At 33.7% G+C, this 23,277-nt stretch overlaps 4 protein-coding genes across 9 annotated transcripts; 1 reads left to right on the top strand and 3 right to left on the bottom strand.

The window, feature by feature from the left end:
* Positions 1 to 306: 306 nt before the first annotated feature.
* LOC108453016 (uncharacterized) lies at positions 307 to 8,187 on the top strand. 4 transcript variants are annotated; one of them, XM_017750886.2, is made up of 18 exons: positions 307 to 729; positions 1,568 to 1,637; positions 1,973 to 2,593; positions 2,674 to 2,853; positions 2,974 to 3,087; positions 3,170 to 3,228; positions 3,489 to 3,555; positions 3,687 to 3,738; positions 3,853 to 3,945; positions 4,129 to 4,212; positions 4,334 to 4,758; positions 5,485 to 5,546; positions 5,866 to 5,935; positions 6,205 to 6,285; positions 6,379 to 6,480; positions 7,049 to 7,173; positions 7,441 to 7,558; positions 7,662 to 8,187. In XM_017750886.2, the coding sequence occupies exons 1-18, from the start codon at positions 668 to 670 to the stop codon at positions 7,830 to 7,832; spliced, it is 2,556 nt and encodes an 851-aa protein (XP_017606375.1). In that variant the 5' UTR covers positions 307 to 667; the 3' UTR covers positions 7,833 to 8,187. The 4 variants fall into 4 exon arrangements, with proteins under 4 accessions (XP_017606375.1, XP_017606374.1, XP_052884265.1 ...); XM_053028306.1 differs by lacking the exon at positions 307 to 729 and adding an exon at positions 753 to 950; XM_017750885.2 differs by having other exon boundaries at positions 3,687 to 3,945.
* Positions 8,188 to 8,737: 550 nt separating this feature from the next.
* Positions 8,738 to 12,398, bottom strand: LOC108453017 (probable serine/threonine-protein kinase PBL7). 2 transcript variants are annotated; one of them, XR_008282933.1, is made up of 6 exons: positions 12,036 to 12,398; positions 10,880 to 11,073; positions 10,419 to 10,608; positions 9,815 to 10,206; positions 9,487 to 9,637; positions 9,221 to 9,359 (listed from the first exon to the last, which is right to left on the bottom strand). XR_008282933.1 is itself a non-coding variant. In XM_053027934.1 (5 exons), the coding sequence occupies exons 1-5, from the start codon at positions 12,148 to 12,150 to the stop codon at positions 9,099 to 9,101; spliced, it is 1,152 nt and encodes a 383-aa protein (XP_052883894.1). In that variant the 5' UTR covers positions 12,151 to 12,398; the 3' UTR covers positions 8,738 to 9,098. The 2 variants fall into 2 exon arrangements, 1 of the variants encoding a protein (XP_052883894.1); XM_053027934.1 differs by lacking the exon at positions 9,487 to 9,637 and having other exon boundaries at positions 8,738 to 9,359.
* Positions 12,399 to 15,616: 3,218 nt separating this feature from the next.
* Positions 15,617 to 16,684, bottom strand: LOC108450333 (50S ribosomal protein L10, chloroplastic). Its single transcript, XM_017747901.2, has one exon. It carries the CDS (start codon positions 16,491 to 16,493, stop codon positions 15,810 to 15,812), a length of 684 nt encoding a protein of 227 aa, XP_017603390.1. The 5' UTR covers positions 16,494 to 16,684; the 3' UTR covers positions 15,617 to 15,809.
* A 425-nt stretch (positions 16,685 to 17,109) lies between these two features.
* LOC108450763 (uncharacterized protein YKR070W-like) lies at positions 17,110 to 21,610 on the bottom strand. Of its 2 annotated transcripts, XM_017748524.2 has the most exons (12): positions 21,355 to 21,610; positions 21,135 to 21,238; positions 20,965 to 21,000; positions 20,612 to 20,685; positions 20,476 to 20,516; positions 19,681 to 19,752; positions 19,382 to 19,574; positions 19,142 to 19,237; positions 18,405 to 18,472; positions 17,634 to 17,838; positions 17,448 to 17,531; positions 17,110 to 17,316 (listed from the first exon to the last, which is right to left on the bottom strand). In XM_017748524.2, exons 1-12 carry the CDS (start codon positions 21,456 to 21,458, stop codon positions 17,248 to 17,250), a joined length of 1,146 nt encoding a protein of 381 aa, XP_017604013.1. In that variant the 5' UTR covers positions 21,459 to 21,610; the 3' UTR covers positions 17,110 to 17,247. The 2 variants fall into 2 exon arrangements, with proteins under 2 accessions (XP_017604013.1, XP_052883893.1); XM_053027933.1 differs by lacking the exons at positions 20,612 to 20,685; positions 21,135 to 21,238; positions 21,355 to 21,610 and having other exon boundaries at positions 20,965 to 21,001.
* Positions 21,611 to 23,277: the final 1,667 nt, after the last annotated feature.

Below are 23,277 nucleotides of genomic sequence, written 5' to 3'. Positions count from 1 at the left end.
TCCAATTTCCGACATTGACTATCAAATCGGCTTGAATCTAAAGTATGTTCTTCTACTTGTAGATGAGTATTAGTCCATCATACTAATCACTGAATCATCACTTGGATCTCACTTGTCAAATTTTAAAAAAAATACTTAACAATCTAATGACTTTAAAAAAAACTTTTAAATAGTTCAGTGATTTAAATGAAAACTTTCAAATAATCTAATTACGATTTTATAACTTTTAATAATTAAATAACTAAAAAAATAAATTTATTAATAATTTAATCCCATTCTATGAAATTTACCTATTATAAATTTAAGGATTATGGTCTAGATTCTAACTCTTTATATTATTGAAATTTCTCATATTCACAGCGTTGCCTTTTTCCGACATCGATTTCCGTGCTAAGAAATCCGTCCACATGGTAATAATGTGACGTTAATCTCGCCATTTTGCATGTGCCTCACTTTCCTCCCTCTCACTTCTCTCCACACTTCCCTTCTGCCCAAACAGAGAGCTCCACCCTCCTTCCAATTTCATCTCTCTTTATTATATATCTCCTTTCTTTTCTCTTCCATTGTTTTTTTCCGTTGCAGAATACAGGAGATCCTCTCGTCACCGTCACCGACATCCTCAGTATCTCACAGTCCAATAAAGTCTTTCCATTTCAGCAGGAACTAAATGAGATCCTCCGCCGCCACCACCAATGCGGTGAACCCCCTTGTAACCTTCGACCACAAGAGGTACTCTCTTCTCGCCACGTGTCCCTTCTATCTCTGTGTCTGATCCTTCAACATTTTGATCAGATCTTTTTATTTTCAGTAACTTTTTTTTCACTGTTTTGACTTCGATTTGGACTTGATAATGTGAAATGTGATTTAATTCTTGGAACTAATTTGAGTATAGAATATGAGCATATGTTGTTTCCTAGTGTAACTTGGCAATCTTTGGATGCCGATTGCAGGTAAATTCAAGTTCGATTTTGATTGATTCTTTTTTAGTTAGATTTTTACATGATCAAGACCTTATTGACTACGATCAGAGTTTAGTTTAGTAATTGAGGAATGCGGTGGCTTGTTGCTAGTGATTTAAGCTAGTTTCACTGAGAACGTTGCTGAAATCCGTGATCTTTTATTGACCTTTTTATTTCAATGGAACTTAGTTTGATTTTTTGAGCAAATTGACTGGAAGTTGAGTGATAATGGAAAGTAGACTAGTTTAGATTTGACTAGGATATGTTGTTTTCTAGTGAAACTGTGAAAGTAAGCAGACCTTGAATGTCGATTGCAGGTTGTATTCGGATAACTTTACTTGCTATTTCACCTTTAGTTTGATGTTTCTGCTTATTTGTTGCTCTAGATTTTATTTCGCAATGAGTTGTCTTGACTTGAATTTGATAAGCTTAGGTTAATATTGCTACTTTGTTTATTAGAATGTTGCGGTAATGCAAGTAGTTTAAGTTAATTTTTACATAGAATATCGTGGAAATTTGCAAACTTCGTTTGAGATTTTTTTCATAGAATGATCAAGGTGTCATTGATTGAACTTTTTTGCAAATATAAAGCTATTTGCCATTGACAGGGATGCCTATGGATTTGCGGTGAGACCTCAACATGTGCAAACATACCGAGAATATGCTAATATTTACAAGGTACTTCTCTTGTTTCTATCCTGCTTTTCTTTCAGTTGCTAAAGAAAAGGATACTTAAATGCTAACTCATATATCATGGTAATACTGATAATGTGTCGTATTCTCTGAAACTATAGAATAACTTGAGCATATAAGTAATTTTATGACTTAAATTAGCATATTTTCTTTAATCATTTTTCTTGCCAATTATGGGCCCTGAATTATATCAAGCTCAATGATTCAGAACTTTAATAGTTTCTTTGACTAATTCTTGGGTGACTGAATGGTAATCAAAAGAAATAATTTCAACTAAGATTAATAACAGGTTCATATTGTATCTATACATGTGACTTTAGGAAGAAGAGGAGGAAAGATCAGATAGGTGGAGTGATTTTTTGGAACGCCAGTCAGAGTCTCCTCAATTGCCTCTCGAAGGGATATCCTCAGAGGAAGGCAAGGAGGTCTCACACACTGAAGCTGCAGAGGATGGAAACAATGAAGTGCAGAAGGGAGCTGAAGGAGATGATTTATGTGAAAAGAAGTCTGGTTTGGATAGTGTGTCTGAGAATGATACAGAAAAAGAGAAGGTACAATCTGAGCCAGAGAAAAGAGTTCATCGGATCCAAATATGGACTGAAATTAGACCATCCCTTCGAGCCATTGAAGATTTAATGAGTATCCGTGTAAAGAAGAAAGACAATTTATCTAAAGATGAGCGAGAAACAGGTCAAGGGAAACCATTAGCTCCAACTGAAGATGCTAGAGTCCCAAAGGGAGCATCAGAGGAGGATTCTGAGGATGAATTTTATGATGCTGAGAGATCTGACCCAGTTCAGGATTCCCCTACAAGTGACAGCGGAAGTACAACTACAGGTGCTGCTGCTGCGGATGCAGCACCTATAGAATCTTTATTTCCCTGGAAAGAGGAGTTGGAAGTTCTTGTTCGTGGTGGAGTACCGATGGCTCTTAGGGGAGAGGTATTTTATTTGATGTCCTTTCTCTCTCTTGATTTTCCGCTCTTTCTTTCTTTCTTTCATGAACTTGGTCATTATTACAGCTTTGGCAAGCCTTTGTTGGTGTGAGGACCCGCCGACTGGAGAATTATTACAAGGGTCTGCTTGCTAATGAAACTAACTCTGGCAACAACACTGAACAACTGAGCTTCCTGTCAGAGTGTAAGGGTTCAACCACAAAGTCAATATGTGAGCCTGAGAAATGGAAGGGGCAAATTGAGAAGGTTGTTTCACGTGCAGTTTTCTGAAATCTGTATTTTGTTTCTTCAGCAGCTGGTGTTGCCTTGTTTGGTGTTATTGTTATTAGTTTGAGTTTCATAACTGATTAATGGTTCTAAAAACAGGATTTGCCCAGAACATTCCCAGGTCACCCTGCTCTGGATGATGATGGTAGAAATGCTCTGAGACGGTTGCTTACAGCGTATGCTCGACATAACCCCTCTGTTGGATACTGTCAGGTACTAGATTCAGAAATATGTTTCCTATGGCCATGTCTGGAGTGTTTTAGAGCTTTTTGGGATATGTGTTTTTCTCATGCAGGCGATGAATTTCTTTGCTGCCTTGTTACTCCTCTTGATGCCTGAAGAAAATGCCTTCTGGTAGGTTGAGACTCAGTTGAGAAAATTCCTTGCATATCCCATATTCCTTGTTCTATTCATGAAATTCGTTTTTAAAGTTACAGATCAGGGTATATTTTGTTACTGGAATGTATTTACTCTCTTCATGCACATGATTTGCATGTTCCTATCTTTCTTATTTATTGAGATTCTCTATTTTTAGCGGCAAGAAATGCATTTAGTTTTTAAAAATAAGTGCATCATTGGCTTTGTATTCTTCTAAGTTGTGGTATACATTCCAGGACTTTGGTGGGCATTATTGATGACTATTTTGACGGTTATTACTCAGAGGAAATGATTGCGTCTCAGGTAATAATTTGCTTAACACTTTCTTCTTGCCAATTGATTTCTACTATCTGCTTTCTCCTAATTGAGAACGTTGAAGTGATTGATGGTTCTGCTTTAGATAATTATCCTGGTAACTTGTGGCCTTTTGTTAGGTTGACCAACTTGTTTTTGAGGAGTTGATGCGCGAAAGATTTCCCAAACTGGGTTTGTTTTTCTTTTTCAATATTCTTCTTTTTGTGCTTGAACTTTCCACATGTCTCTTTCTATTGTGTATTTTGGGCAAGCAGTTTATGATAGACATTTTTATGTTCTTTGCAGTCAATCACCTAGATTATCTGGGAGTGCAAGTGGCATGGGTTACTGGACCATGGTTCCTTTCCATTTTTATGAACATGCTTCCATGGGAAAGTGGTCAGGTTTCATGCCGTGTCTTGTAGCTATATTTAACTAGTTGCACAATTTATCACACTATTCAAAAAGTTCCTTCTGCGGTTGCTGCTTTTGTTGCTAGTTTACTAGAGTTGCACTCTCTTTTAGTAATTGGAATCACCTGTGCTTACTCCAAGCTTCCTGATGGGTTTCTCCTCACTACAGTGCTTCGAGTTTGGGATGTGCTCCTGTATGAAGGAAATCGTGTCATGCTTTTTAGGACTGCACTTGCTTTAATGGAGTTATATGGTATGGGGTAAAAGACACATGAGCATTCTGAAATTTTTTATATTATTAGGGAAGAGGAAGTGTGGAAGTAGTGACAAATGAGCTGTTTTAATCTACAAAATATAACTTAATTTTCTTATAGGCCCTGCACTAGTTACAAGCAAGGATGCGGGAGATGCAGTTACTTTACTACAGTCATTGGCTGGTTCAACATTCGACAGCAGTCAACTTGTATTGACAGCTTGTATGGGTTACCAAAACGTCAATGAAAGAAGATTAAAGGAGTTGAGAGAGAAGCACCGATCAGCTGTAATAACTGCAGTTGAGGAAAGATCAAAGGGACTTCAAGATTGGAAGGATTGTCAGGGCCTAGCAACTAAGCTATATAATTTTAAGCATGACCCTAAATCAGTGCTTACCGAAACAAATAAGACAGTGCAGCTTGTTGATTCACAAAAAAATGTGGATCGCTCTTGTTCCGAGTCTGGGTCTGGGAATGAGAACAAAGTTCTTATCAGTCTGAATGGGGATGCTGAGCTAGATGCAGTTCCAGATCTTCAAGAGCAGGTGTCAATTTGCATTTCACTTTTCATGAACAATTCATTATTCAATGTTGCATTTTGTCTGTGTGTGGATGATCTTGGTACCTTATCCAGTAGAATATACCCACTTGCACGACCACTTACATATTTTCATAGTAAATCAGAAATATGTTTATATTTTGAATAATCTGATGTATTCTGATTTTAGGAGAGTTTTTCTAATTCCATATATTAGGCCCTACAATACATATAATGGTACTGGATTTAACACAAGATATTGCCTAAAAAGGAGCTTCAGAAGGATTTATGTTACCAATCACATTTGGTTGAAATGTGTGTTTTGTTAGTTGAATAATTATTTATTGACAAGACTTCATGCATATGTTAGATTGTGCATGAGCTCTCTTTTTAGCATCTAATTTTTAGAGTCTTATAGGACCTAATTTCAAATTGATCTTGAAGTTCATATCAGAACTATTATTTTGCCATGTTTCATAAACTTTCAATAACAAAAATCTATTTATCTACCCCGTGTGGATTTGTTGTGCTATTTTCGTATGCATTGAAACATTCCACCTTGGTTAATATAAGCTATGCTAATATCTTGTGGATTTATAGGCACTGGCAAGTTGAAATTTGGAAGATCATACTAAACGTATTCTTTTCATGTCTTGTGTTCATGCACGGGATTTTGTTAGCTTGTTTTATGTTGTTCCCATAATCCTAGTGTCTTGTAAACAATCATGTGCAGGTTGTATGGCTAAAGGTTGAGTTATGCAGATTGCTGGAAGAGAAAAGATCAGCTGTCCTCAGGTTAATAATTTATATCATCTCGATGGTTTTCAAGTTTTGCAACCCTCACCTTGCTATAGACTGTTTAATAGTGGCAGTGCAATTTATTTTGTTGGTTGTAAATCTGTTTACTCACTTGTTCTTCACCTGTTTTATGCATGGACATATCCTAGCCACATTTCAATGGTTTACAAATTGGATATATCTAACAACGTAATATTTGCAATTTATTCTGGAAATCATTGGTTAATAGTTTTAAAGTAATCCTTTTTTCTTAGGCCAAAATAATCCCCTTATGAATGTTACAGTGACAATCTTGATTCTTCCTCGTTTGTATCAGATCTGAAGAGCTGGAGACTGCTTTGATGGAAATGGTTAAGCACGATAACCGACGGCAATTAAGTGCTAGGGTAAACTGGAATATCTTTACTAGTGGCAGCTCCTTTGACATGAATATTTATCATTGTTGTTCCTGCATTTTTTTTCCATTTTTCCTTTTCCATTTTTCCTTGCCCAGTTTTTGCATTCGATTTTCTAGCTTTTTCTTAGGACTATTGTCAAACTACAAGTCATCTCCATGCAACTTATTTGCTTGCTTTTACCTGGCACTTTGTGTTCCTTAATTGAGCTGTATGCTGGGATTCTTGATGTGTACTAAGAATCTGCTTCTGATGTTTAGGTGGAGCAATTAGAGCAAGAAGTTGCTGAGCTTCGTAAAGCACTTTCTGAGAAGCAAGAACAAGAAAATGCAATGCTTCAGGTTTGATTTGTTTTCCTCATGTTCAGTTAGTGGAAGATTGTCTTATCTTATTATACATCTTGATAATTAGAAGATGCATTACATATTTCACAGGTCCTAATGCGAGTGGAGCAAGAACAAAGGGTAACTGAAGATGCTCGCAGATATGCTGAACAAGATGCCGCTGCACAAAGACATACTGCTCTAGTTCTTCAGGTACTCATCGTGCTCAAAGCTCTTGTTTTGCCATGAAACTTTCGTCAGTAAATATTTCCTTTGGTTCTTGAGTGGAAATCATTCAATTAATGATAATGGTTTAAAAACTATAGGTCTAATCACTTATTGCTGTAAGCCTTTGTTATTTTTGACTTGGGTGTGAGTGTTGGATAAGGGTACTTATTTGACACAAGTATTCCTATTTTTTCTAAGTATTTGGAGGGTCCTTATAGGATCATATCTCCACATCCATGTCCAAAAATGCATTGAACATGGATGTCTGATACAAGTACTTGAAAAAAATGAAGAGTCAGACCAACTATGCAATATAGTTGCAAACTAGGAAAAGAAATTTAGGCACCTGTCAAGCTGTCACTAACCAAGCACTGAGACTCGTTCATAACAATGTATATTGATGTACTCTAACTAGAAAATTAGTTAAGAAAATGCTCTTTTCCATTTCTGCATAAAATTCTGCCCCTCAAAATACCTATCTGAGGGTGGGGGGATTTTGAATTCTTATATCTTTTCATTGCCATTCATGGGTTTAACTTTTATGTTAATGCAGGAAAAGTATGAAGAGGCCATTGCTTCACTTGTTGAAATGGAGAAAAGAGTGGTTATGGCAGAATCGATGTTGGAGGCTACCTTACAGTACCAGTCTGGACAAATCAAAGCCCTATCTTCTCCACGGTGTGTAATCGATCTTTCGCCAATTTCAAGTCTTTTATGCTTGCATGAGAAATTTTTAGTCAGTGTGTCAGATGTCTATGTATGTCAAGAGGCAAAGATTTGGTGACAAAGCAATACATTGTTTTTCTCTGATTTTATTCTTTCTATTTCTTGCAATGCCATTCTAAAGCTACGCTCAATGTAAAGATTTTATGAGCTTCTATTTTCGTTTTGGACTCATCATGCTTCTGGATTGGTTTCTCCTTACTAATAAAAATAAGATTGCAGATCGCCACATCCAGATTCACCAGCACGCAGCAATCAAGAGCCTCAACAAGAAATCCCTGCCCGTAAGATTAGCTTACTTGCCCGACCATTTGGACTTGGCTGGCGTGACAGAAACAAGGTTTGTGTGCATAGATCTACTTTCTTATAAGTTGTGGGATGATCAGATGACTGCTTTGCTTGTTTAAAATGTTGGGATGACTTAGCAATATCAAACAAAACAGGGACAGGCGAGTCCAGATTCATCGCAGGACGGAAAGCCCCCATACGTAGATCAGAATACCGAAATCCAGCAAAAAGACACAATCGCTAAGGAAACAAATGGCAAGGAAACGAATAGTGTCGAAGATCATGGCAAGGAAACGAATAGCATCGAAGTTCAAGATGAGGAATGAGAGAAATACCGGTATGTCTTGTTTCGATTGCTGCACACATTGCCACATCCATCATTTGCAGCCTGCAGTTAATCCATTCATAAGCCAGGGTAGATAATATATTCAAATTTAGTATCGGCAATTCAGGAGAGTTGGTAACTTTATAGTCTGTTGTAATAATTTTTGATCCGAAAACCAATATAATACTCAAAAATTATTTTATCATTTGTTTATTATTTAGTAACTAATAATGCTTGTTTGTAGAAATAAAGAAAATGTAATAAGGAGAGATAAAAATAGGAGATCAACTGTAAGTATATGTTTTTCACTTCTTTATTATTTTTTTTTGAATTTTAGTTAGTAATTTTCATTTATATATTTCGGATTAATTTAGTATTGTTTTTAGTTGGAAAAAGATTGGGTGGAAAAAATGTGTTTACGAGTGTTTCTTGACCCCTTTAAGTTGGTTGTCAACTGGTACAATTTTTTTTCGTAAATCAATTATTTTTTGGCAATTACATTTTCGTAAATCAACTATGTTTTTATTGCACTCAAATAACTTTTTACTTCTAATAACTAAGTATTTGATCATTAATTTATATTTAAATAATATGTCGATAATTTATGCCATCTAAAATTGGTTGATAAAATAAATAATTAAATATCGAAGGCTTCAATTGTAAAGGTTAAAGCTTGATTTGCATCATCATACATACATATAGATTAAGAACAATTGTAAATGCTAAATTTCGATCTTCAAATTTGGTGAAAATTATCTCAACATTAAATACTTTTAAGGACTAAAATGAATGAATACAAATGTTTGAGGGTTCAATTGATTTGAATAAAAGGATAATTGAACTTTAGTTCGAGCTTCTTTTTTTATAATTAAACCAAATAATATTGACAAGCAGATATGAAACATCTTTAAGGGAATAGCAGTTTGTATATCAAAGACATTTTAGATACAAAGCTCAATTGTACGTAAGAACAAATTTTTGGACAGAAAAAAAAAAAAGAAGAGTAAATGAAAGGCCAAAAGGGTTTCAAGCAAAAACAAAAGATGGGAAAACTGTTACATTAAACAAGGTAAGAAAACGGGCATCGGACCGGCCATCCGGACTCACAAATTTCCACATCCGGGGACAGATTGGCAAGGGACTCCAGGCCCGAGAATTGTAAATCTCAAAACATATAAAAACCTGTTGCTTCTTAATCTCAATCATCAGCTGCCAAGAGATTCAATTCTTCTCATAGGAGTAAATGGTTACTTTCCCTTACCTGAAACTATTCCCGTCTCATTCTCGGAGTGGAAGAACCGGTACGAGATCCTTGAACCGTCTGAGTTCCTGGATCATACTTTTGAGAAGCAAGATAGGTGAGGGCAGTGACTACATCGGCTATAAGTGGTCGCATATTCGGCTGTTCCTGAACACACATTGCAGCCACAGCTAGAGCTTGGTACAAACCTCTTACCGGATATTGTCCCTGAAGTAATGGGTCGGCCATTTGCGCGAATTTCCTTCTATCTTTAAACAAAGGACGAGCCTGTTAAACAAAAAAAAAAAAAAACGAACCTGTTAAATAAAAACAAACAATTATGCAATTAGAGAATATATGGGGAAAAAAAACTAAAAAGATTTGCAAAAATTATTATGCTTCTTTCTAGTTTTACTTTCTTCATCAGAAGGATTCTGCCTCAGTGACCAAATATTTCTCTTCTATGATGCTCTGGCTCTTGATTTTCTTGATGTCTCGGTATCCAACACTCATGTCTGATGCATATTCGGGCTATGGGGAAACAACCGTCCAAATACATGAAAAAACTTACAAAAAAAAAATGAATATAACCGTATCCAATACTCATATCCTAGCCCAAGTAATGTAGACTCTCAGACATTTCAGATTTCAGAACAATAATGCAAAAATATAAGCCACAGAAACAAAATGTGTCTTTGAATTCTCATCAATACGGTAAAAGAGAGAAGCCAAAGCAATCTTACCCAGGCAACTAGATTTTGCTCACCACCAGCTCTCGAATTGTCGATAGCTTTCCTTCCAGTAATGATTTCAAGCAAAACAACACCAAAACTATAAACGTCCGATTTCAATGTAAGCTGACCGGTCATTGCATATTCTGGTGCACAATATCCATACGTGCCCATCACTCTCGTGGATACATGAGTCTTATCCCCAACAGGACCCAGTTTGGCCAAGCCAAAATCCGATAGCTTGGGATGATAGCCCTCACCAAGCAATATATTTGAGCATTTTAAATCACGATATATAACAGGCGGACTAGCTTTGTCGTGCAAATACTCCAAACCTTTTGCAGCACCTGCAGCTATTTTCATTCTTGTATTCCAATCTAGTTGCCTTTTATCAGGAGGTAAGTCTAGAATATAAAAGCACACAAGAAAAATAAGATAAGGTATGTAAAACAATTGCAAGAACGGACTAAAAAATAGGCACCAACCGAACACCAGAAATCCAGAACAGGAAAAATTAGCATTAACCATGACAACTGAAGTATGACATTCAATGTTGTGAAAGAAACCAAGATACAGAACACGAGTTTAGAATTTGAAAATTGCTATACATACATACCGTGTAGATGATCTTCCAAAGATCCTAACGGCATGTACTCGTACACCAAAAGCCTTTGATCTCCATCAGCACAATATCCAATTAAGTTGACAAGGTTAGGATGGTGAAGCAGGCTCAACATCAATACTTCGACAAGGAATTCCCGGTTCCCTTGCAGTCCATTACGATCAAGCTGCTTGATTGCCACAACCTATGCAATACAGGTGACAAACTTAATGTCAACTAGAAGTTATGTATGGTTAAGGGACACATATTTCCGAAACTAAAAATATTCATGAAGAATGAAATTTCACAAGCCAACCTGATCATATTTTTAGCAGAACAAAACAATGAAATTTATGACTTCTATGATCCTATTATCGACTAAAGGTGTATGAGATCATTTGAGAGGAATACCATGTCATTTTGATCTCGCGTATTTGTATTTCCTACAAAATTTACAATCTTATTAATACACATACTTGATTAGTGCTCTCCAATCGCCCTTTATACACTCGGCCAAAACCTCCTTCACCCAGAAGGTAATCTGCCCGGAAATTCTTCGTTGCAGCTGCCAATTCACGGAAAGTAAATGTGTGTGCAGCAATGTGATCCGACCCTCCATCCTTGTTAGCCTCCTTCTTAGCATCCGGCACAGAACTCGCCTTCAGCTTTTCTACAACGGCGTGAAAAACAAACTTAATATAATACTTCCAGAAATTGATCTGGCAACACACACAACTATGATACTATCACAGCTACAGAAGCCAAAGACGGGTTTTATTATCAATCTCATAACAACAATCAATAGACTGAAAACCACGCAAACAAAATTCAAGATTCCATACCCTTTTATCATAAAAAAAATTGTTACTTTGATTCTTCATTTTTCTTTAAATATCCATATCCGATGCATATCCAAACATAGGTAAAGATTGAACATGCTTGAATTTGACACTCACACTCAATTCCAAGTAACATAGATAGAGAATAAAGAGAATATGTTTCATTTCAAGTATTCTTTTTCTCCATGCAAATAATAATATGCTTGAACTAGCAATAATTCTTTAGGCTTTCAAAGAAAATCTAATCTATACACTATAATCACATTAGGAACAAAAAATATAACATAGTTTAAACTCTAGAAGTTCAATGATGATTACAATTTAACCCGAAATTCCTCCAAAAGAATTAACTTAGCATCAAATTAGTTGAATTGCACAGTCAAGTTAACAACTGAGATTCCAAATCAGTACATACATACATATATATAATACGAATCCCAGAATCAATAGAATTTAGAATTACAAAATCCCATCAAATTCTCATCTTTATAGTTTCAAAACAAACCCAAGGTGGTATTTCAAACAAATAATCAAACAAAAATAAAAAGAAAATTACTAACCTTTAAAAAAAAAATCCTACATCAGATCAAACTAAAGCATTGAAAACCCAGCAAACTAGAAATTCAAACAACTAAATAGATGGGTCTTACACTAAACAATTTGCAGCTAAGATCAATGGGAATTCAATTTAAAAAAGAAAAAAAAAACACAAATCTTCAGTGAGGGGCATAAAAAGAAGAATAAAAATTTGAAGTGGTATTCGAAATCATAAGAATATAAAAGCAATAAGAACCTGAAGTAGATGGGATCTGATCATCAGATGAATTGATGGTGGTTGTATTATTATGATTGGGCAGCTTTTTCTTTCCTTTTTTGTTTGGTTTTCCACCACAAGGGAACCAACCCATATGAAATACACCTTTTTTTTTAACTTTCTTTCTCCACTTTCTTACCTCAGATTCCAACGGCTAAGACAACTAGAGATAGAGATAAACACAGACATATAGAGAGAGAGAGAAAGAGAGAGAAAAAAAAGGGAAAATCAGACCCAAACACACACTTTAGGGAAGAAAGTGAGAGAGAAAGGTTAAAATTCACAAGAAGGTTTTTTTTTTTTTTTTTAATTCTCTCTTTTTGCAATTGTACCCTTTGGGTTTTAGAAAATTTCTACTCATGCCATAACATTTTTCATTCTTTTACCAAATCTTGAAAATACATTAAAAATGTGCTTTTCATTCATTTAGATGGTGAAAATGCATATGATTGGATATACCTAAAATCATAATTTTGTAATAATACACTTACATTTTGTTTTTTAAAATATATTTTCAACATTTCAACAATTCAATGTGTTATGATCTAACCCAAATTAAAATAATAATATTTTAATTTTAAAATATAAAATATTAATGTAAAAAATAATTTTGCAAACATCTTAATATTTTTTAAGGTATAAATAAAATTAATATATTTTATAATCACAATCAAAATATATCATTATAGTACATAATTGAAACTACAATTATCATCAATAGATTTTTATTACTACGATTAGAATCAAATTATTACAATGCACAAATAGGAGGATTGATGATTGAAATATATCTGAATTTATACCAAAAAAATCTAGACAGCATACATACATTGTGGAGCTTAATCTAAGGTATTGTTTGATAAATTGTAAAAAAAAAAAATTAAAATTGATATTTTCAGTTGATTTAATTTTTTTACATATGTTTGATAATAACAATCGATAAAATTTTTGCAATGAAAAATGTGATAAATGATAAATAGATAAGAGCTATTTAATACTTAATGTAAAATATTTGCAATTAATTGAATTGATTTTATTTATTCTAATATTATATTATTTTATAAAAATTTATATTTAAAATTTGAATTTTTATCGAATGAAGTAAAAGTTTATAAATTAAGGATAAATTGTAGAAAATAATTTTTTCATAATTTATATTTATCAAACAATCTAATTATATTTCACAATTAATTTTAAATAATGTATCGAACAAATTTTATACTTTAAATTCAGATTTGAAGTTTAAATACTTCATATTTACTTTTAACATAAATAGAATTTAAACTAAAATTTCAATATTTAATTTTTAACTCAATATAAACACTAAGATTTCGAGACTTCAAACTTTACCAACAGATAAAAATTACTCGATTTATTTTAATATATTTTAAATAGTAAAATGAGGTCCAACAATTTTAAAGTCTAAATGTATAATATTAAGGGTAAAGTATAAAAATAGTCACTTTTGTTTACTTCAGGTTACATTTTAGTCATTTATGTTTGAAATGTTACGTTTTAGTCACTTATGTTATCGTTTTGTTACGAAGTAATCACTCATCGTTAAGCTTCGTTACCTCTCTAACAATGGTCCTACGTGGCAGTCCAAATGGGTTTTAAATGTCAACTTGAATATCTTACGTGGTAGTCTAAATTAAATTTATTTAATTAAAAACTTATTTTCATTCCAATAACTGGACATCCGAGTTGGCATTTAAAACCCATTTGGATTGCCACTTAGGACTGCCATTAGGGAGGTAATAGAGTTTAACGGTACAGTTATCACTTCGTAACAAAACGATAACGTGAGCGACTAACATGTAATATTTCAAACACAAGTGACTAAAATATAATTTGAGGCAAATAAAAGTGACTATTTTTATAATTTACCCTAATATTAAGTTTTTTGCGTTGGATATTAACTAAACGTAGTTTTGGACGGTAAAATCCAAGTTTCGAAAGTGCAATCTTTGTGGACCCACGTTTTATTTATGGGATTTTTAATGAGTATTTTAATACAGTAATTTTCAATGATCTTTTTAATATAAAAGTTTCAATGTGTTTGTAAGTCGCCTAGATTTAGTGAGAGAGAATTTAGGGCAAATCTTTTTCATACTGGATTTTTGCATAATATTCAATTATAAAACGACACCATTTTTATCCCAACCTTAAAAACTACAAGTAAATTAGTATTTATATTAATTACTCAAAAACATTGTTCGCTATTCATTCATTGATATATGTATGCATATGCTAATTGATTAGTCAGCTTTTAATACAATTTATGTTATTCAAGCTTAAATGTGAGTCAGATTTAAGTATATATTCAATGAAAGAATACTCAATTTTTTGATAAAGATTACATACACAAATATCTTAGAAAAATGCAGTTCTTATATGAACTCCAATGGAAACAACCAATGCTAATTGAAGACAAGTGGAATCTAGTGATTCCATCATCACCTTTTGTCATCAAAAAGTGCACCTCTTCCATTTACAACTAAAAGCCTCTTTCATAATCAATAAAATCTAGGTTAAAGTGATAGAAGTTAAAACCAACTTTTAAGTGCTCTAATTCGAGTCAATCATAAAGATAATTTCAGTTACTTATTTAATTCGATACCTATAATCATTATTTCATTAATTTTGATAGAAATCATTGAACTTCACAATAGTAAAAACGACCATCAAGCTTCATAATAGAGCTAGTTTAGATTTCAAAGTCCTTTGTGAAGTTCCCCATAAAAACTATCGAGCTTAATTTATACATACAATGAAGAATAACAAAGTATATCTTATTAGGAATATGAGTGAGTATTCGACAGTGTAAAGTCGAATCAAGTCAAAAAATTTTAAGTTAGTCGAGTTGACGAATACTAGTTTGAATATTTTTCGAATTGGGTCAAAAAATTTCGAGTCAAGTTGAGTCAAGTAAACAATCATATTATTTATACTCAATATTACTTTTACATAGATTGATTATTTAACTAGTAGACGAAGTACAAGATTATTTAACTATATAAGAAAGACCGATGGGTAAACATTTATCAAAACGATGTAATTTTATCTTTTCTTATTCAGATCTTCAGATAACTCAAATTGTTTAATTCATATTCGAGTTGATCCGAATAACTAACTACAAATTTAAGCAGTTACCATTCAAAGATCAGCTCAAACTAAATGCAAGATTTTAAGCAAAAGCGAAACTCACTAAGAATATACAAAAGAACCCGAGTTGTTCCCACTCTTAACCCTATGCTGCTCGAACTCTTCAATCTTAGCTATACTAACATAAAGTAGTGACTCTAGTCGCATCATTCGGATAAAGGTATAAGAACATGATCCCCCATATAAATAATTCCCTTGTATTGCCTAAATAACACACCATTCCTTTTAAGTTCTTCATATTCAGATGCTATATTAATGTCAGGGCATCTATGCTAACCTCATTCTTCATTTTTCTTTCAAGTACTAACATATACTTACAAGCATTAACAATGAGAGCTCGAACTAAACAGAACTATTACACACTAGAAGATTACGAAAATTATCAAAAGAATCACTTAAAAAATCAACTTGCAATGTGATTCTAATATCAGCAATTCAAATTCCAGTATTACATGATTCTACAAGATTAAAACAACATATTAGCACAATGCACATAATGCTGTGTTTAAATACAACAAAAAAAGTGGTGGGGGTGAGAGAGGGTTCTTAAATTACACTTACAGCGAGCAATCTTCAAAAAAGAAGCCATTAATTTCCACCACTTTCCTCTTCAAGCTTCTTCACATAAGCCTTCAAAACCATAACAACATCTCTTGCGGGAGCTTGAAGTGTGGAAACAAGTCCAATAGCAGGACTCTGTAAACTTCCCAAAAGCTTAGCATAAACCTCAGCTCTCGTAGGCATGTTTTCCAACTGCTTAAAATCTCCAGGCCCGTAGAATTTGCCTTCGAAAACAGCCCCCGTGAAGTCATTTTCAACTTTCTTTTCCCTTTGGAAAGTCCTGTAAGGCTTAATGGCATCCGGGATTTCTTCGGTGTGAACGAAAAGCCAAGCGTTCATCCCTTTCATGCAGGGTTTCAAGGCCTCCCATTTAGTCCCTTCGATGGCTTTCAGGACCAGAGTGTTCTTAGCGACGAGCAGTTTCGACGTTTCGGGAAGCGATCGGCGCAAGTCCTGGAATTGCTTCACGGTGAAGCCCTTGTATTCGACGGCTGCCAAGAGGTAACAGTTCTCCAACTGGGTTTTGACAGTTTCGACGGTTTCTTCCTTCTTGGTTCGGGAAATGGCGGCTCTGATGGAAGGCAATGGGGATGGTCTGAAAGAAGGGAGGTTGGGTTTGGAAGGTCGGAGGAATGGGGCGGTGGGTTTTAGAGTTAGGGTTTGGGAAAGCGGGGGTTTGGAGGAAGGGAAGGAAAGGAGAGCTATTTCCATGGCGGAAATAAGAGAAGAAGATTGAAAGGAAGGGGAAAAGTGAAAGAGTTTTGGGGTTGAAAGGAGCTTATCTAGTTGTTTTTGAAGAACTCAGAATTGAAAAGAAAAGAATTGTTCTTGGATAAGGGGGTTGAGGTAAAATTACGACCAACCCCTTCTCATTTTTGCTTTCAGTTTTATGTAAGAGCTCCAATTTCCACTCCAATCAGCCAAATTTTATAATTAATCACACTTGTCACATTTGTGGATTATTCTAAATATTGTATAAGAAAACATATATAATTAAAATTTATAATAAAATTATTAAAAAATATTTTTATAAAAATTTAAATAAAATACTAACTTTTTAACCAATGAGTTCAGCCTCATCCTTAGCTCTAGTTCTAAGTTTCATACATTATTGTTCAAGTTCTAAAATTTTACAAAATTAATATACAAATAACATTAAAATGGATAAACATTTTTCTTTAATAAATGAATTTTTTTTGTTAATACTAGAATTACCGACCGTATATTAATCTTATTTAAACATCCATGTCATCTAGAATTATCAGATCCCAAAAAGTGGGGAAGCCACATTCAATAGAAAAGTAGAGCACACTGGTGGAATCCATAATTTGACATTCAAAAGAACCTCTTAGATTTTCCATTTATGTAAAAAAAATGTGAATATGAATACCATTTCCAAAATAATCTATATAATTCACATGTTTGATGTCAACACCTTGATAAATATTTGTATTAACCAATTGAGTTAAGCTCCGAGTTCAATGCACTCTCTTTTAAGAATGTAGTCCACAGCCTCCTCGACCGAATCCACAACCTGCACAACCAACGGCGAAATCTGATCAGGTAAAGCAAAGAAGTACGGCAGATCTTTTTGGGACAATTTGCACAATCTGGTAGAATCATAGTTGAATTCTCAAGTATTGAGATTAGATTTAATCAACTTGCCAGATCTGCTGGGAATTCAGCATGATTATCTTTTCCTTGGAAAATTCCCGTCCTTGTCAAAATAGAAAACCAAGGATGCCCTGCCTGGAAATCGAATGATGTAAAGATGTTCTAAACTTTGTATAAATGGGTGCACAGGATCTATGAACACGATTGAGGAAAACGTCGAGGAGTATGTAGACAAACCTGTTGTGCTCCTTTGACATCAACCGAAGGATTATCACCAATCATGTAAAGCGTTTCAAAAGGATGTGATCCAGGGACTCCATTATTCTTGGAATGATCTTGACAGGAAGATGATTGAAGTTGGCTCAATGTTACTTCAGCATTCTTGAAGACAAATGGATTTGGTTTCCCATATGTTACATACTCCAGCCTTTTCGGGTTGATTCTGCAAGAACAGATGTACCAATATAGTAAAATAAGACAACTGTCCTAAAGCCGTAACTACATAGAATTCTACAAGTCTTAAGCCATAAGATTCTTTTAAGTATCCTGCAGGACAGATTAAGCTTCAGATAAGAAACTCTACTAACTATGTTACCATGTTACTCGGACTTGGTTGTCAGAGTAGGATATAGGTACATGTCCAAAGAATGTATATCTTTTTTTTTTTTTTTTCAATATTGCCATGTATTTGGAGGATTATATCTCCTTTGTTTAGATTTTAGAAGGATTAGTTTTTCAACAGATAAAAAATGATAATAAACGATCTCTTAGTTTGTTAAAATGAAAAGGAGTTATGGCATCAATTGCTATCTCATGCTGGGGGTAGTAAATGAATAAAGGACATTCAAAGAAAAATTAAACTCTTTCAGTATAATGAAGAAACATTTCCATTTTCATTTTTCAATAAAAGCATTTTAATATTTTAATTATATGCAACTTGGAAAGGTAGCTTAATCTGAATTCTCCATTCGATGAGAACTATCAAATGCAATGAGACACTAACCTTACCTGTTGAAGACGCTCTCCAGTGCAATTCTAAAAGCACCCATTCCAAGGCGCTTAGATGGAAAGGCAGCCTGAATTGCATAATTAGCAGATCAGGTTATTAGCAAGTTTAGTGCCAAATTCACGTAAGGGAAAGCAAGAAGCATTAGAAGGATCAAACCCTATCTCCACAACTCAAAATGGAAGCTTTCTTATGGTCAAGTCCACAGAAGTGGAGTTTCTAGTAACTACAGCAAAATAGTCAACATTATATTTATCAAGATGCTTGATGCCAAGAACACAACATAGCCAGATGATTTCCAACCAATGAAGTTCCAAATTGCTACCTAAGCCTATAACTATGCTTCTAAATGTAATCTAGTGAACTGAGACTCAAACTCTCAGGTAACAGATATACATAGGCAAAAAGAAGAAAAAAGGGTCCTGATAAGAGCTCCCTGAATTCAAGATTGCTATGTTACTTGGACTTGCACACGAATGCATCCAAGATAGGTCAGTCCAATTTCTTTCAAGATTTCTATGTATTTGGAAAGTCCTTGGAGGATCATATCCCATACCCATCGGACATGCAGTGGACAAAGATGTTGGACATAGGTACTTCAAGAAAAATGGGGAGCCAGAGCAACATAGCAGGACTGCTCTTTTTATCTACATAATGTGGTTCAGTGCAGAGTCCCCGTGAAATTTATGCAATGAATTCCATGAAACTCCATTAGGCATAAATAAGCACAATAACGGACCTGATATTCAAGATCATCAGCGGCAAAATATAACGGCGGTTGGTTATTATTTGCAACTCCAGGAAGGCCTCCAGATCTTAGAACATCACATAGCACCTGACACAATTCATTAATCAATTTTTTGAGATGTGGTATGGCAAGATCATTTCTATTAAGATCATTCAGAGATTTTTCAATGAGATTCAAATGAGATTCAAACACATATAGAATTACGATTTAATTCAAAAGTAGAATACAAACCTGAATGTCCCTGCCCCAGTCTACAGGATCACTGACAACAAATGCCGCCTTAATCCTCTTTGAGAGAACATTATATCTTGGCACTGCTGTTTCCTTCCTATCTGACTCTGGCATAGTTGTCCATCTCTTATATTGAGATACAGGATCAATGCTCTCAAAGTAAGACGCAAACTCTTCCAATGACAGAACTTTTCTAGCACCAATTCAGATGTATAGCATTCCAACTAATATAAGATATATGCTACAAAAAAGAACAGCAGGACTTTTCCAGACTTAAAAATTTGAATTTGATCCCTTACTTGAAACCATACTCAGACATCACCAAAGCAGGGTCACCTTTTCCGGTGGCAATAATAAGCTCGTTCTCAAATCTGACTTGGAGATGAAGACGTAATCAAATATCAGCTAACAAGATCATGATAACATATAGAGTTGATAACAGCTGCAGAAAGAATGGAGTAATGCATAGGATAGTTTGTTAACAATGTCAATATTCAAGAGAAAAGAAATTTGGGAGCCAAAGAAAAGGATTCCACATCCTAGACATAGAAATTGAACAAATCAATTCCTTTCAATCAGACAGATCATCCTAAAGAAATATTTCATAAAACAGGATGATGTTGGATTCACCCAATTAAATCAACAACAACCTATAATGTCTGGTACAACTATGAAATCTTTAGAATGGAAACTTAGCTTTACTTTACTGCCAGTCATTATCATAGAAGAGAAACAAAGTCATTCTCATTGAAGCTACCAGCAAAAGGTAAGCACTGATGCAACCAGAACCAGCACAAATGTTCAGTTTTTTTAACCAATCAAACTCCAAAGTAAACTTGCATAAATCCAAATTCGCACCTCATGAAACAAATATTTCATTTATTGACTACCAAGTTACAGCATCTGGTTAATCCATTCAAATACCTCTCCTTAAAATCTTTGGTGAGTAGCAATCATCCAAATCAAAATCTAAAAGAGATGGTGACCCAAGTAAAAAGCTGGTATGCTAGAGTAAAATATGCTGCAAGGCTTGATAATACTTTAAAATCAGAGATGTTAAAATCGAAACACAGTGAAGACCTGTATCCACTCACTTCTTCAATAAGTTTCTAAAAGGTGAGTGACCTTGTACAACCTGCACCACAAGAAAATGACAACAATTTATCTATCAACTACATGAACATCAAAGATGAAAAACTCTGCATTCATATGGAAATGCCAAACCATTACCTGAGAAGCCATAATATTTACTCCCAAAAGTTCACTTAACTCTTTGGCTCTCTTAGTTTCTGGGATGCCACCTCCTATTCAAATCAAACGACCATCTTACTTTACCAATGACATACAATAACACTCCTCATACTACTCTCACACAAAATGTTTTGTAGGTTAATTTTGGCTTCAGCAGTTGGATTCCAAACAATACCAACTAAGTTCATACTTTCCGACACAAATTTCTACCGTAATTATATTAAAGTTACACATAATCACTTCAAATAACAGCTAAAAAAAATACTGCTATCAATGGAAATAGTTACGTTCCCATCAATGAAACAAAGTCGGCTCACTTCAGAGTAACTCACCATTAGTCAAGAATAAGTACGGGACAGTCAATTCACCTGTGGAAGTAATAAAAGAAAAAAAAAACACACTGATTAACAATATCATTTTCAAAATGTCCTTGCATTTGAGTGCAACCAAACAAGATTCATGATATTGAAAAGTAAATCAATAAAAATATATATAACAGTACCAGAATCTCCATACAATCTTCTCAAAGCTTGTGGAGAACCTCCAACGGGAACACGGCCTCGAAGGATAACGCCATCGATATCAAATGCTATTCCAAAATTACACCTGAAAAAGAATAACAACCTCAAGTTTCATACATTTTCTAGGGAACCAAACAAGAAACTGAAGCAAATTTCAGATTCTTTAAGGAAAAAAAAAAGAAAAAAGGAAATTAAAATGACCGTTTTTTATGGTTTGAGCTAAGCTTAGAAGAGGAGTGAAAGGAGAAGGGAGCTTTATTTCTGAATTGAGAAACCCTGGAAATGGTTGATGCGTGAAATTTCATCTCTGATTTTTAGTCTTAGCTTTCCTCTTCCTCTGAAAATCACTCGTCTGTCATAGGGATTTCCTGGCCGCTTCTTTTTGAGTATTTAAGCGACACCGTTTATGTGTTTAAATTAACAGTGTGTTGAATAAAATGACAAAAGTTCAAATTCTGTTCTTCTTAGAGATAATATATAATTTGCCCATTCAACATCTCCATTTATGTCTAGTTGGTTCTTAACTTTTTTTCTTTTTTTTTTTTAATCTAGTTAATCATTGAATTTGTATTGTATTCTTCATCTACACTACCCCAAACTGGTGGTGCATGTGGTATAATGAAAACTTACTAAGTAATATCATGAGACTAGTTACCAGTATCACATCAATACAACTAATGATATTAGTGTAGGGATATCACTCTGACTAACTAAATATAAGTTCAAAAATTAATTAGATCCTAAAAAAAGTTTAGGGATCAAATAAGTACAAATGGATAAGTTTAGGACCAAATTATATATTAACCATTTTCTTAATAAACTATTCAAATTGGCACCCACCATTAGGTTATTTCTGTTTTTGCCCTTGTTTAGGTTTAAAATCTTATTTTGGTCTCTAACATGATTGAAATTTAATATTTTGGTCATAGTTAAATCAATAATTGAATATTCATGTGTCTTTTTTATTGGTATAATAACAAATTTAGCATCCAATGTTTACATATCAATTTGGTCTTAATTTTTAAAAAATTAACAAATTTAGCTCTCAACTTTATACATTTTATTAATTTAGTCATCATTCTTAAAATTTTTAAAAACTTTTAAAAGATAAAAAATTTAAAAGTTTTTTTATAAAAGTACATATAAAATTATAAATTATAAAACTTCAAAAATTATTTAAAATTTCTTACTTTTTTATAAAAATACATATAAAATTATAAATAAATGAATACTCATTTTCTCTCTTAAAATAATAAATTTATAAATAAAATAAATTTAAAAACACCCAAGAACAAGACTTAAATAATATTTGAACTTTATTTTATTTTATTTTATAAATAATAATTTATTTATTATACATCATTGTTCCTTAATCATTGCTAAACTTTTCGAGTGTTGAGCATTACTTTCGACTACAACCAATGGCACCAATAACCCTTACTCCAAACTTCTCGATTTTCACATCCTTCATTGTTGTATCATCGAATTAAGAATCGATTGTGGAGCTACTAACACGGCTTTCTACCTACGGGGTCTCCAAGACCTCATCTTTACCCAATCATGCTCATCCTCAAGCACAACCCCAAACACAACAAACTTGATATGTGCAACAACTTAAAAGGCATCAATCTTTACCTTTTTTTTTACCTCATGATGTAGTTTTTGACCCAACCTAAATATAATGGTCATTGCTGTTGAAAAAAAAAAAAAAACTGAACATGCTTAAGTTTTCTTCACAATTTTTCCTCAAATTGTTTTATTTATGAAATTATTACCTTAGTAGATAAATAAATATCATTTTAAAGAATGAGAAAATAGATATTATTTTATTTTTAAATATTGTTAAGCAATACACAACACTTATCATACGCTCTTATTCTATCATAAAATAATAAAACTTATTTTGCAAAATAAATCTTATTTTTTTGGGAAAAGCACATAGTTTTCAGTTAAACAGAAAATTAACTTTTTTATTGAAAGTTAATAAAGTTTTTCACTCTTTGTGATTGGTTTGATAAATTTTGAATCACATTCAAGCAATTCGTGGTTCGAGAATAGTGGAGAAGGTTGTTTGGTAGAAAGTTGAGATCGACTTTAGTTTGCCTCCTACAAAGCACATGTATA

The sequence above is a fragment of the Gossypium arboreum genome, chromosome 5 (genome assembly GCF_025698485.1).
Source record: "Gossypium arboreum isolate Shixiya-1 chromosome 5, ASM2569848v2, whole genome shotgun sequence".
NCBI lineage: Eukaryota > Viridiplantae > Streptophyta > Magnoliopsida > Malvales > Malvaceae > Gossypium > Gossypium arboreum.
The sequence above is the reverse complement of the archived record's forward strand: the minus strand, read 5'-3'. Positions and strand labels throughout refer to the sequence as shown.

Excerpts from the sequence above, each read along its gene's own strand:
- LOC108453016 (XM_017750885.2), top strand. The coding sequence starts at position 668 with ATGAGATCCTCCGCCGCCACCACCAATGCGGTGAACCCCCTTGTAACC. Across the intron at positions 1,638-1,972 it reads AATATGCTAATATTTACAAG|GAAGAAGAGGAGGAAAGATC; the intron begins GTACTTCTCTTG and ends ATGTGACTTTAG. Across the intron at positions 3,229-3,488 it reads CCTGAAGAAAATGCCTTCTG|GACTTTGGTGGGCATTATTG; the intron begins GTAGGTTGAGAC and ends TATACATTCCAG.
- LOC108453017 (XM_053027934.1), bottom strand. The coding sequence starts at position 12,150 with ATGGGTTGGTTCCCTTGTGGTGGAAAACCAAACAAAAAAGGAAAGAAA. Across the intron at positions 10,207-10,418 it reads TTTGGAAGATCATCTACACG|ACTTACCTCCTGATAAAAGG; the intron begins GTATGTATGTAT and ends TTTATATTCTAG. Across the intron at positions 9,360-9,814 it reads AGCAAAATCTAGTTGCCTGG|GCTCGTCCTTTGTTTAAAGA; the intron begins GTAAGATTGCTT and ends TTTGTTTAACAG.
- LOC108450333 (XM_017747901.2), bottom strand. The coding sequence starts at position 16,493 with ATGGAAATAGCTCTCCTTTCCTTCCCTTCCTCCAAACCCCCGCTTTCC.
- LOC108450763 (XM_017748524.2), bottom strand. The coding sequence starts at position 21,458 with ATGAAATTTCACGCATCAACCATTTCCAGGGTTTCTCAATTCAGAAAT. Across the intron at positions 19,238-19,381 it reads ACTGGGGCAGGGACATTCAG|GTGCTATGTGATGTTCTAAG; the intron begins GTTTGTATTCTA and ends GAATTGTGTCAG. Across the intron at positions 18,473-19,141 it reads CTGATGATCTTGAATATCAG|GCTGCCTTTCCATCTAAGCG; the intron begins GTCCGTTATTGT and ends TATGCAATTCAG.